The sequence below is a fragment of the Opisthocomus hoazin genome, chromosome 4 (genome assembly GCF_030867145.1).
Source record: "Opisthocomus hoazin isolate bOpiHoa1 chromosome 4, bOpiHoa1.hap1, whole genome shotgun sequence".
NCBI lineage: Eukaryota > Metazoa > Chordata > Aves > Opisthocomiformes > Opisthocomidae > Opisthocomus > Opisthocomus hoazin.
The window spans coordinates 74,469,745-74,482,767 of record NC_134417.1 but is presented as its reverse complement, the minus strand read 5'-3'; the positions used below and the strand labels follow the sequence as shown (position 1 = coordinate 74,482,767).

Genomic DNA, 13,023 nt, shown 5'->3' with positions numbered 1-13,023 from the left:
GGAGAGTGACAAGATAGAGACCCTGGTGTTTTACATGCGAAGGCCGGCTCTTCCGCTTCATCTGCACCATACTAAAGGATGTGTCGCAGCTTTGAATCACAAAAAAAAAAAAAAAAAGCGGCACGCCAAAGAAAAGGTGCCACATAACAATGATTGTAGTGTTTTAATCGCGGGGGACCGCATCGCCCGAGCCAATTGAGACGGACGGGGCTGTACACAGAAGGAAACGGGACAACACTTCCATAACTTATAATTAAGCCGAAGTCCGACTAACATTTGACTTTCTAATGAGTGTAATGAGATTACATGCCTGATGGAAGCATTTGTGCAAAAGCGACTTTCTGTGTTTAATGAGGTCCTAATACAGGACAAGATCGAATTATAGGTCGGCTCTTTTTCTCGCTCCAAGAGCCCCGTTTAAGTTCAACGACACCGGGACGGGGCGAGGCCTGCAGCCCGGGAGCCCCGGGCTCGCACGGAAAATGAGCAAATAAATAAGCAAAGCCCCCTCCACCCCCGGCCCAGCCCCGGCCGTTTGTGTGGGTAAGTAGCTCCTCTAATTGCTATTGGAATAGATCCATGCCATCCGCGCTAGGGAACTAAATGTGTCTAACTAGGTTAATGCAATTAGCATGCACGCAACATATTGCTCCCACTTTGCGGCAGCTTTGGGAAAAAAAAACCAACCGAGAGGGAGAGCTGTGCAGTATACGATGGGTAATAATTACACCTCGGCTCCCCCGGGCAGTTCCCACCCGCCCGGGCACGGCGCGGGGACGGCTCAGCTCCGGCCGCGGGCCGGGCCGGGCATCTGGGGCTCTCCCGGGGGCCGAGCCGTCGGGGCCGCGCCGCGGATGCCACGGGAAAATCAGCACCTGCGGCGCCGGGCCGAGCCCCCCGCCCGGCCCCGGGCCGCCCCCCCCCTCCCCGGGCCGGCCCCGCCGCCCCCTCCCTTCGCCCCCGGGCAGGTGCAGCCCAGCCCCCCCCCCCCCCCCCCCCCCAGCAGCCGGGCAGGCTGAGCTGGGGCTACGGGGCCGACTCTGCCACCAGTTGCTCGATGGCTTTGGCACCCCCTCCTCTCGACCCCCCCAGCGACATCCCCAGGGCGGGAGGGGGTGCGGGGGCTGGGGAAAGGCTGGGGGCAGCCGGCAGAGCGCCCCCCGCAGGGACCGAGCCCGGTCCCCCGCCCCGGCGCTTTTGGGACGAGCTTTGTCCGGCTCTGGGTATCGCGCCCATCCCCGTGGCGGCGGGGCCGGGGGGACAGGGCGGTGGCGGGTCGGGGGGGGAGGACGGGGACGGACGCCCTGGCCAGGTTGGTGTTTCGGGACTCGCGTCTTTCAGCTGGAAACCGCAAGCGGAGCAGCGGCACTGAAAGGAGGGGACCTCCTAGAGACAAAGACATCAGTTGGAAGCACTTCAGGAGCGGACGTCAAAGGGGGTGGAGAGAAGGGAAAAGTGTCCCCCCCCTGGCTGTATAAGAGCAGCTCGAGACGGCGACGGGGCAGAGCGGGGCCGGGGCGGAGGGCGCCGACCGGGGCTCACCTCCTGCCCGGCCACCGGGCCGGGCGGCTACCACGGGGTGCAGTGGGACTCCCGGCAGCCGCTTCCGACAAACACACCGCTCCTCCACAACGTACGGTCAGGGTTTATTATTGACAAACACAGCAAGAGTCCACGTGCGGCAATAAATTATTTTCAGAGGTTCTGGCATTATTTGTCCTTCCCCCCCCCCAAAAAAAAAATAAAGGTGCTGGTGGAATAAACCTATTGCATATAGTAAAATAAAAAAATCAGGATAAATTATATAAATTATACATTCAAAACAGACGATTCTACCTCATTATCACTACTTCGCAATAAATAGATAAATAAAGTTGATTGCCCTTAGATTCTGAATCTTAAATTACATTTACAATATAGGTCTCTACATACAGCATGTACAGGGCGGGGGCCACCCGCGCGGCGCCTCACGCCGCGAAGTCGAAGGGGGGCTCGTTCTCGATGTCTCTGAGGGAGGGTTTGCTGTTCACCTTCCGCGGGTCCTCGGGGGTCCACACTTTGGCCGTCCGGATGATGTTCTGCTCCTTGAGCTGCTTTTCGTCAGTCCACGACAGCGAGTGACCGGCCAGAGGGGGGAGTCCGTAGTCGGGGTCGCTCGGGGAGGGAGATCCTGGGGGACGGAGGAGAAAGGCAGAGCGTTATTGCCGAGGCCGGCATTCTTGCGCAGCGCGGAGCCGGGCCGCTCGGGCCGGGCCGCCACTTACTTGTGCCGCGGTGGCAGATGATGATTTTCTTGGGCTGGCTGGGGCTCTCGGCGCCGGCGCTGCGCAGCGGCAGGTCGGACTGCACCAGCTCGCTGAGGAAGTTGATGTAGCCGATGGCCAGGCGGAGCGTGTCCACCTTGGAGAGCCGCTTCTCGTAGGGGAGGGTGGGGATGTGCGAGCGCAGCCCCTCGAAGGCGTCGTTGATGGACTGCATCCGCCGCCGCTCCCGCACGTTGGCGGCCTGACGCAGCTGCTGCAGCTCCGCCTCGGAGCGCACCCGCCGCCGCCGCTTGGCCGAGCCCAGCGCCCGCAGCCGCCCCCCGGGGGACAGCAGCGCCGCGCCCCCCGCCCCGCAGCATTCGTAGGCGAAGCCGGGCGAGGCGGGCGACGGCGGGAATGCGGCGGGCGGCGCAGGGCAGCGGTAGCCGCCCTCGGGGTCGCCGCCGTCGCGGTAGTACTCCTGCAGCTGCCGGCTGAGGAAGTCCACCTCCGGCTCCAGCAGCCCGTCGGCGGCCAGCGCGTCCCGCGGGGGCGGCTCGGGGAATAAGTCCTCTTCGTCGAAGTAGGGGGGCGAGGAGAAGGCGTCCAGCCCCCCGGGGAAGTGCTCCAGCAGCACGGTCTCCATGCTGCGCCCGGCGCCGCCGGGGACGGCACGGGACGGGACGGGGCGGGGAGCGGGGGAGGGGGGGTAGCCCCCCCGGGACGCGCCTCCGGCCGCTCTGGCCGGCCCGCTGGCCGAGCCGCCCCGGCGGCGGCGGGGCCCCGGCCCCCGCCCCGGCCCTGCCCGGCCCGGCGCTGCCCAGCCCTCCCCTCCCCTCCCCGGCCCTGGGTGGCCGGGAGGCCGGCCCGGTGCCGCCGCTCTCCGGGGAGGAGGCCGGAGCCGGCTGGCGCGGCGGGCCGGCACGCGAGGAGTCTTATAACGACATCCCCGGGCGCGTGCCGCTGACCGCCGCCGCCAGCCAATCAGCGCTCGCCGGGCGGGGGGGGGGGGGGGGGGGGGGCCAGGCCCCGCCGTCGGGGGGACACCGCGGCGCTCCCCGCCGGCCGAGGGGCGGGGCCGAGGCGGGGGCGGAGCCTGAGGGCCCCGACGGCCCCTCCCGCCCGGCCCCGCCCGGCCCCGCCCGGCGCCGCCGCGCAGGGACGGGCCCGGAGCCCAGGGAGCCGCTCAGACCGGCGCTCCCCGCACGTCGGGGGAGCGGTCCCGTTCGCCCCGGCGCCTCTCCCCGCCAGCCGCCGAACGAAACGCGCGCATTGGCAGCGGCCGGGCAGCGGGAGGGGATGCCCCCGCGCATCTCCGAGTCCCGTCCCCTGCCCGGGGGCACTTTCCTCGCTCCCCCGGGGCCGCCGGTCACCGCCGGAGCAGGCGCCGGGCCGGTCGATGGCGCGGAGCTTCTCGCGGCGTTCGAAACGCAGCCGGTTGCGTCGTAACATCAGAACAAATCACGTCAGCTCCTCGCGCCCGGGCGGACATCGATTTGGACCGCATCGGGCCCGGGTTGCGTTTCCCTTCTCCCGCCCCCATCGCACTCTCGGGCCCAGCTCGCTCGGCGCAGCCTCTGTTAATGATTCCCTGGCCCGCTTTCGCTGATTGAAAGCCCCACAAACTCTCGCCGGGGGGAAACGGATTGCCCGGCAGATTGGGGGGGGGGGGGGGCGCGGACGATTATCTCCGCCATCAGCGCTGCAGCCGCCCGGCCGGCAGAGCCTGTCCAGGTTTATCGAAAGTGACTTCCCAGCGTGCCACCGGCACGGGCAGAGATCAAACCGCGAGCGGGAACGCGCCCCGCTCTATCAGCACGGCGAGACGGGGCCAGCTCCGGGAAAGTAATAAATGACCCGACTTCAAAGCCCCGTGATAACGGCGGGGAAACGCGGGAGGCACGGGAGGGAACAAAGCGCTTGGCGGGAGCGACTTCCGTGGGGAGCGCTGCCCGTGGGGGGACCGCGCGGAAAAACGAGGAGGGAAAACGAGGAAACCTTCGCGCGAAGACGGGGACGCGCCCACGCGCGGCCGGGGACCGTCGCCACCCTCCCGAGACAGAGAAGCGGAGGGACCCCCCCCCGCGTGGGACCGGGACCCCAGGCCGGGAGGGGGCTGACGGGGGCTCCAGCGCCTCCTCCCGCCCCCAGACGGCGCAGCTGCCAGCCCGCACCAGGCTGCTCGGGGCTTCAGCCGAGCTTCCTCACCGCCCCCCGGCACCTCGCCCCTGACTCGCGTCTGTCCGTCCCAAAGCCGGCCGCAGTGCTCCGGCGGGAGGGCAAGGACCCGCCGTGCCCGGCCCCTGAGGCTGGAGGGGGTGGAGGGGCCGCGGAGCCCGGGGGAGCCCCCCGCCGCCCCCGCATCCCCGCGGGCCCCAGGAGCCCCCGCGGGACAGCACAGGAGCCGGGCCCTCGGTCCCTCTCGCCCCCGGTGCCGCTGGCCGCGCCACGCGTGCCGTCCGAGAATCCAGTTTTCTTCTTCTGGCCAGTAAATCAGCCGGTCTCCCGCGGCCTTCCCCGGGCCGAGCGCGTCCGGGGAACGATCGCTGCGTGCGGAGGCGTCGCCACTAGCAGCCCAAGTGCGGACCTTGCAGGTATCGCACATGAAATGCTCTCGGACCCCCCCGTGTCACCCTTACCCCCAGAAAAAAGAGGAGAGCAAAAGCCTAAATCCTAACAACGCTGAGGTGATTTCGGGGGGGAGGTGGCCCCGTTCCCTCTCCTGCGTGCCGAAGCAGCCATCACCCGCGGGATGGCGAGCGCTGGCTCCTGCCACGCCTTGGTTGAGGCCGGGGAGTTCAAACTCGATGCGCAAACCACGTCGAGTGGCCCGTGTCACCACCGCACCCACTCGACACGCACACACACAAACATACGGTCTCTCTCTCCTACTCTGACTCAGGACCCTCCTTGCAGCATGTCCCCTAGGTCAGACAGACCAAGGGCGATGCAGAGGGGGAGCAACCCCGCGGAACAGGCTCTTTTCCCCCAAAGCCTCTGCCACCAGCCTTCTCGCAGCGCAGCTTCTCGACCAAGGTCCGTCCCTGTCCCTGAGCGGGACAGGCTCCAGGGCATCTCTCGTTAACGTGGTGGCGAAGCGTCTTCCCGAGGCTTCCGGAGGTGGCAGCGAAGGGGAAGCAGGATCTCCGCTGTCGATCCAGGGACTGTTGCCCGAGGGGCTGCGGGACCCCAGCCCGTTTCCCCGAGAGGCTGGGGGAGCCCCGCATGCCCACCACGCCCGGAGTCTCTCCTCGCGCCCAGGCTCGGGCGTGCCCGCGCTGCTCAGGCGCAGGCCGGTACCGCGCAGCCGGGGCGAGCCCCACCGCAACGACGGCTTTGAAGGCTAGCGATCCCAGTTTTGCACGTCTGCCTTGGAGAAACGAATACGTTGCCGTGCCCCGGGAAGCGACACCGCCTCGTCCCGCTCTCCAGTGCACAACACGCACGATCAGCTCTGTTCAGCTCCCCGAGGGCAGGAACCGGGGGGGGAACCCCAAGGGGCACACCGCCTTCCTCCCAGAGTCGGTGACCGCACGACGAGCCCAGCTGGCAGCCACCTTCGTGGGGACCACGAGTGGCCGAAGGTCCAGAGGCGGGGCAGGACACGGGGCCAGGGCAGCGCTGCATGCGGGCTGTGCCCCACCGGCCCCGCTCCAGACCCTCCGCGGGCCCACGCAATGGCACACACCCCCGGGGGAGTAAGCGGAGGGTGCGCACCCCGCACCGGGGGGACCAGGAGCACCCGGGCTTGCTCGGATGAGGGATGGGGCTGGACCCTGGCTCGGGAAAGCGGTGAAGACCTCCTCCGGGGGCGAGGGGCTGCGCAGCACAGCTGGGAATCCACAGCGGCTCTGCTTTCTCCAGGGCAAGAGGAGCGCCTGGCCGGCCGGCGCCCGTCCCTTCTCGTCGGCGGGTTCCACCTCGAGGTCTCTCGGGCAGCAGGAGCAGCCCCTGGCCCCGGCGAGGCTCTGAACGGGGCGCGGAAGGATACCGGCGCCGGGTCGCCGACTGCCCCACGCCCTCGGCGCCGAGCTCGGCCGGGCAATGCCCGAGCGATCGGGCCCCGGCGGGCTTCGCACCTCCCCGGGCTCTGCCCCGGCTCCCGCAAACTCACCGTTTCACCCGCGCACCCGGCTGTCTCGGGGCGACCAGCGGCCCTCTCCGCGCACCCGGGCGGGGGAGTCCCCCGGGCAGCAAGAGGCAGCCGGGACCCTGCCCCCGCCACCTCCACCGCGCCCCATCCGTGCGCGCCCCGGCTGCTCCTTGTCGCTGCGCTTTGCCCGGCGTTCGCTCCGCGGTCTGCCGAAGCAGCTCCAGACTCACGAGATACTCCAGAACAACGCGACCTGTTAGCTAAAGCTCAGGCAAGGCCCCAGGTCCCCTGAGGTCCCCGGGTCTGCTGGGTTTCCCATCCAGGCCTAAAATACAGCTCTGTCTCTTCTGTTACCTGCGTATTTTTCCCAACTCCTGTTGCTGATCCAGCGCCATGAAACCACAGGCATGGAAAGACAAGCTAGGAGAGTTCCCCCATGCAGGCAATATTTTTCTCAAATCCTCATCTCCTTCCCCCAGTGTTTGGTTAAACACGAGGTCTCGGGTCCATAAAGCCACAGCGGGGCACATACCGAGCATGGCCGGTTTTTCCTCAAGACTATAAAACTCCCGGGCTCACCTATTGGGACTCCTTAGTGTGCTGCAGTCTTTCAGAGACGCAACGTTTGGTGCAGAAAGGAAGCAGAAGGCTTTTGAAAGACAGTACCAGAGTTGGCCCAGTATCTACGCGAACGATGTTTTAACAGGTAAGGATTAAAAAAACGTAAACCCTATCGCAATTCCTGATTTCAAGCGGCACTCCCTTTAACTGAGAAATAACGCATCTTCTCAGGTCTTTTTACCGTTGAAAGCGTAATCTAAACTAAGGCTTGCTCAGTGCTGCCTCAGGGGATCGTGCGTTTCCCGGCCGCAGACTTTCAGACCGGTTCCCGGCTCTGAGGGCGAGGGGAGGAGACCGGCACCTCAGGTGTCCCACCGCACGCCCGACAGCGGGCGGCTCTGCGCGCTGCCTGGCCCCGCAGCAGGAAATCCGCTTTGCAGAGGCGCTGCGGGAGCTCTGTTGCTTCCCGCGGGTCAGCAAAGCCCCACCAGCCCCCACCGCCTCCGGGCTGTGCCCCGCAGCTCCCCCGGAAGGAAGCGCCCGGGACCCCCGCGGCCCCGCGGGCGGGTCCTCCGGAGCAGGGCCGGGGGGTGCGGAGGGAGCGGAGCCGGCCGCGGCGTGAGGCCCGTCAAGAAGGCGGGGTGAGGCGGTCCCCCCTCGGCGCCGCTACCGGGGCGAGCGCGGCGCGGGGGGCGGCGGCGGCGGCCCCACAAAGGCGGAGGAGGAGGAGGAGGAGGAGGCGGCACAGGCACCTGCAGCCGGGGCCGGCCCGGCTGCGCGCCCTCCCCTCCGAGCTGGTACCTGGGCGCTGGGCTGGTAACGCACCATAAAGCGCCTCCTTTCAGGCTCTTTCAGGCCGAGATCGCGGAGGTCACCGCGCCGACAAACCCGCCTCTGTCGGCCGCTCGGGCCGGGGTGCCAGCGCGGCAAGCTGGCGAGCAGGCACAGCCCATGGGAATCCCAACACTTGTGCCGCCGGCTCCCCCGGCCCGCCCCGCTCCCCCGCCCCGAGGAGCCGCCTGAATGTAACAAATGAGCTGCAATCGATCTGCGGGCGCGGGGGGGGGGGGGAATCAAATTATATGGTGCGGCTGGGCGGCCGCGGCCGGCGAAAGGTGCGGGCGAGCGGCGGGCGGGCTGCCGGTCGGCTTCCCTGCGTCGGAGCTGCCGGCCCCGGCCCCGCTCCCACCGAGCTCCGCCACCTCCCAGCCGCCAAGAGCCCGGAGGGGGACGGGGACTCCAGCATGGTCTGTCCTCCCTTCAGGTGCCGCGGTCTCCTCCCCGAGCTCCTCTCCCGGGCCGGGGCCGCCAAAGGTGCCCATCCCGCACCGTCCCGGCGAGCGGAACGGCGGGGACCCGCCCGCCGGGACGGGCAGCACCGGCCGCAGGGTGCGAGCGGAGGGGGGGTTCAGCCCGCCGGCTCGTACCTGAGCCCCTCTCCGACCCCGCAGACGTGCGTGTGGGGACGGCCCCGGCTGGGAAAGCCCCGCGCAAGGCCGGCGGTTGTCTGCGGGTCCATGGGAATCTGGCCACTTGCGCCGGTCGCAGCCGGGAGGGGGCTGTGCTTCCTTTACAAAAAGAGACACAATTAGGCAAAATGCTCAATGAACATTATAAATGATGTGCAATCGCCTCGCAGATTGCTTAGCAAATCAAATTATATGGTTGCTCACGGATGATTTCCATGTGCTTTAAAACGCAAACAGGTACTTTCTGATTTTGGTTTTTTTTTTTTGTTGGCGTTTTTTTTCCCAAACAAAACAAAAAAAGAAGCGCAGCGCTCCAAACATTGCGGAGCAATGCCACACGCTGAAAGGCGCCTGTGTGAATATTCACGTTCTCCTTTGTTCGCCCCTGCGTTTCACAATAGCCCGGGGAGGGCACGTCCACTGCGCTCTTGTAAATTTACCAATCCTTGACTAAAAACCGCCAGGCACCTGCTTGGCAGGGCACAAAGCTGCCTACGCTTCCACCAACGATTTACTGTTCCATCAGCTTCTAACCCGGCCCGACAACAGCAGGGCTCGAAGCTACTGTCATTTAAACCCACCGGAGACGGCCGCGGCTGCGGGGCGGGAGATGCGGGGCGGGCAGGGCGCTGGGCACGGCAGTGGGACGGAACGGCGACGAACGCAACCGGCCCCGGCAGGGAGCGGGCTCGCAGAGGGGCGGCGGGCGGCCCGGGAGCAGGGGCTGGCTCCCCCGGGCACCCCGCGGCCCCCCGGCACCCGGGCGTCCCTCCCCGCTCCCCCGGGGGGGTCGGCAAGCCGGGCCGCGGGGCAAAGCAGCAACACACCGCACCTTCGGTAGGGAGCCCGCGACCGGCAACGCCCGGAGCCACTCGGGGGAGGGAGCACGGCTCCCTGAGACCAGGTCCTGACAGCACCCTGCTCCCTCCCGGAGGGTCGCTCCTCGGCAGAGCGGCACCAGACTGCCGCGGTCACCGCAGCGGGGCCCGCAGCCAGCGCGGCGCAGCGGGGGGCTGCGGGCGCAAACGCCAGCGCCGGCGCGCAGCCCTGCGCAGGGCGGCGGGCGCCCCGGCTCCCGCTGCTGCGAGGCGCTGGGATTCGGCGCCCGTTTCTCTCCTCCCGACCGCTTCCGGCGCCTGCGAGCCCCGTCCCAGCAGATAACCGGGCGTTGCTCCATTCCGGTAAACAACCGTGTTACATCTCCTCTTCCGTAGATACGTCCAGCTCTAGATTAGATAGAAATCAGTTTTTCTCCTCACTGCTCCTCTTTGTGGGTCGGAGACTCTTCTGCTTTCGGTCCTCCTCCCTGCATTTCTTACCCCCAGGTTTATGCCCATTTGCTCTTGTGCGAGCGAGGGTTCCCGTGAAAGATCTCTGTGTCCCCGGGATCTTCCCTTAGGTTTATACACAGTTACCATGCTCCTTCCCAGCTCTCACTCTGCCAGGGCAAGCAAAGCAAGCTGAGGATCAGACTCCCTGTTTCTTCACCAGCCAAATCACCTTTCCCTGCCCTTTTCTCCACGCGAGTTAATCCACTGGGACAACCAGAACCATAACTGTACGCAGCCGTCCAGGAGAGTCCTCACAGCCCCCTGGAGAATGCCATCAGCATTTGCCTGTCTGCCAAAAACCCTCACTTTGTATTGCAAGGGTTATATTTACCCTTTTCATGGCCATGTTCCTCCAGCGGCTCATGACCACTTCGTCATTAGCTAGTGGCCCAAGACCTTTTTCCTCCTCTATCTAGCAAGGACTACAGAGACCACGGCCATAGCACATGTTCTCACCATACGGCCCAAGTGGGTGGCCTCTCACTACCGGATTTTATTCCTTCGTTGCCACTCTGGCACTCACAGTCCTACGCCTCCTCCTGACGATTTTCCAAGCCTATGCAGCGCTGGGATGCCCTTCCTGCTACGTGGCTTTGTCAGATGCCGTTAGCAGAGTCCTTCTGTGGTTCTGAAAACTGTTCATGAAAATTTTTTGTTGAGTCCATAAGAGCGAAGGGATGAGTATCCTGGGCCATGGCACAGGTCCATCCAGTTCCCTCACCCGCCTGTGCCAGTGGTAAGAGCTCGGGGATTTCTTTTGCCAGAGATTGTTTCTGTGTGTCTAAGAGCTCTTGACATTCTTCTACCTTCTGTGAATTTGCCTAATGCCTTTCAGAACTCAAGCACCAAGTTGTTTTAATAAAATTATTATATACTACTTAGTAGAGCTGAGTTTTAAATGAATGACTCCTGTCTTGAAAACAGATGCAAGACTTACAGATGCAGGTAAAACCAGAGGCCTAAAGGCATCCTGGGGGTCCATGTTCCTCAAGGATCTCTCTTCAGCTACCGCCTAAGCCTACAAGTCTCTCTCCTGAGGACACATCCCACACAGTTCATGTTTTGTTGAATAGTCTTGGCTCTATAACGATGTGAAAGCTATCCTGATGATCTTCAGCCAGGAAGAACTGACTTGTCATGGTTGTTCAGATCCAGGAGAGGATTTCCAGTGGAGATCCCTCGATCCCCACTTCCAAGTGCAGTTAGGTTTTTCTCCAGACCGGAGTTAGATGTCTTACAACATTTGTTGGCTCCTTGCTGAGCCCACTGGCTCACTCCTGCATTCTTTGTCGATCACCAGCCTCTCACCATACCGGGAGCCTTGGGGCTGGGTGCCCAGCACCTACAGTTTAGGCATTGCAAAACCACATCTCTGCATCCATTTAGCCCTGAGGCTTTTATCTTTGTGGCGAATTATTAACCAAGTCAGGGACATGAAAAACATCTAACACAAGGAGATGCTGCATTTTCTTTGGAAGTTGTCCACACATAAATAGTACTGTTTTACCTAGCCTGGTAGCTCTTCCTATGCTCACCTGCCTGCAGGCATGGGAGAACACTGTTCATTCCACTCTACGAGAAATTTCTTATAATGAGGATTGTTATCATGTCTCCTCTTGATGTCCTCTTCCTGAGACTAAGCAAATTCATTTCCCTTCAGCGTGCGCATTTTAAACACCTTAACATTTTTGCTCTTCTCATTTCCCTGTAGCTTTTCTTCAAGTGTAACATCCAAAATATCCAGACACTGTACTCAGGCTAAGCCTCACCAGTGCCAAGTAGAGCAGAATAATCACCTCAGTGTTTTACCCAAAACACTACTGCTAATACATCCCCAAATGGTGTTTGGTTTTCTGCATAGGTTTTATCCCACTTTACCTGGTTTAAAAGGTTTATGACAGCCAGTCGATCCATTCCTGCACTATTGCTGCCTTATCAGTTATTCCTCATTTCACAAATCGTGCATTTGATCTGTCTTTTGTCCCAAGACTGCATTTTGCACTTGTCTTTATTACAGTGCAGCTTATTGATTTCAGGCAAGCTCTCCAATCTGTGAAGATCAATGCGAGTCCTGATCCTGTTCTCCAAATCAACCTCTCCCAGCCAGGGCTCTTAGGAGTTGAATTAAGTACTCTCTTCTCCAGCAGCCAATTCACTGTTGAAAATATTGGGGCCACAACAAAAGCCTGCAGGACCCCACTTGGCAAGTCCAGCTTTGACAGTGAACCACAGATGTGTGTTTTGGTATGACTCAAATATTATGTGCTCATTCTAACCTCGATTTGATTTAGATCTCATTATACAATTTTTTATAAGAAGAGTAAGGCTTTTGACAGTAACAAAGTCGACATCTATCACATCTATCTCTTTATACACATGGCTAGTTAGTCCTTCAGATAGGACTCTGAATTAATTTGAAGTGATATGTTCTTGATTAATCCATGTTGATATGTTCCACTGCCTTGTTATCACTTTTGTGCTTACCAATTGATTAATAATTGACTCTCATTATCATGGTTGCGCTGATGGATTTATACTTCCCAGGATCCTCTTCTTTACTCTTTTTTGGGCTTGTAAACACATGCCTCTGGCATCAATGTCCTCAAGCAACTCACTTAGGGTGTGAGTCATCGTTGCCTCTAACTTCAGCCAGTCAAAAGCTGGACACTAATTAGGAGACAGATTCAGTTCTTTACACACAGGAGTACGACATGCATGGTATTATCAAGTTAAGCACTATATAGTATCGAAGACATTTCTTGGGGCTTGCGAATATGACACGTGACCCACAGGAGACCTCCACCTTTCTGGAAGCTGAGCTGGAGCTTCCACGCAGGTTATCCATGTGGGATACCTGACAGCATCTAGAATGGATCCCATTCCATTTAGGGCATCCTCATCGATGTTAAAGTAACTTGATCCTTAAGTACAAGGTGTTCAGTAATCCACTGGTAAAAGACGGGTGTAACTAACCACCCTCAGGAGGGAACTTCTTTAAGATGGACTCTGATGGCCTTTGAAGATGCCACTGTCGTTTTACTGGCAATAGAAGGAACCCAAAAATTGTAACTTCAGGTTATGGGACTAATATTTAGGCAGCTACACATTTTTCAAGGCATTCTGACATTTAAATTGTTCAAACGCTCAGCAAGAGTTTTGAAGCGCCTAAGTGCCTCGCTCCCAGACTGGCCCATGCTTATTCTGGCTGATTATCAGCACTACCAAAGACACCCAATGCGGGAGGCTAATTACTGCAAAGCCTCCCGAAATCTGGAGTGCCCTCTTTATATGCTTATAGCTCTCTCACAATTACCACGAGAACCTGC

General features: G+C 61.6%; 1 protein-coding gene across 1 annotated transcript; it reads right to left on the bottom strand.

The window, feature by feature from the left end:
- Nucleotides 1-1,717: 1,717 nt before the first annotated feature.
- Nucleotides 1,718-2,889, bottom strand: PTF1A (pancreas associated transcription factor 1a). Its single transcript, XM_075417482.1, has 2 exons — nt 2,265-2,889; nt 1,718-2,170 (listed from the first exon to the last, which is right to left on the bottom strand). The coding sequence occupies exons 1-2, from the start codon at nt 2,887-2,889 to the stop codon at nt 1,968-1,970; spliced, it is 828 nt and encodes a 275-aa protein (XP_075273597.1). The 3' UTR covers nt 1,718-1,967.
- Nucleotides 2,890-13,023: the final 10,134 nt, after the last annotated feature.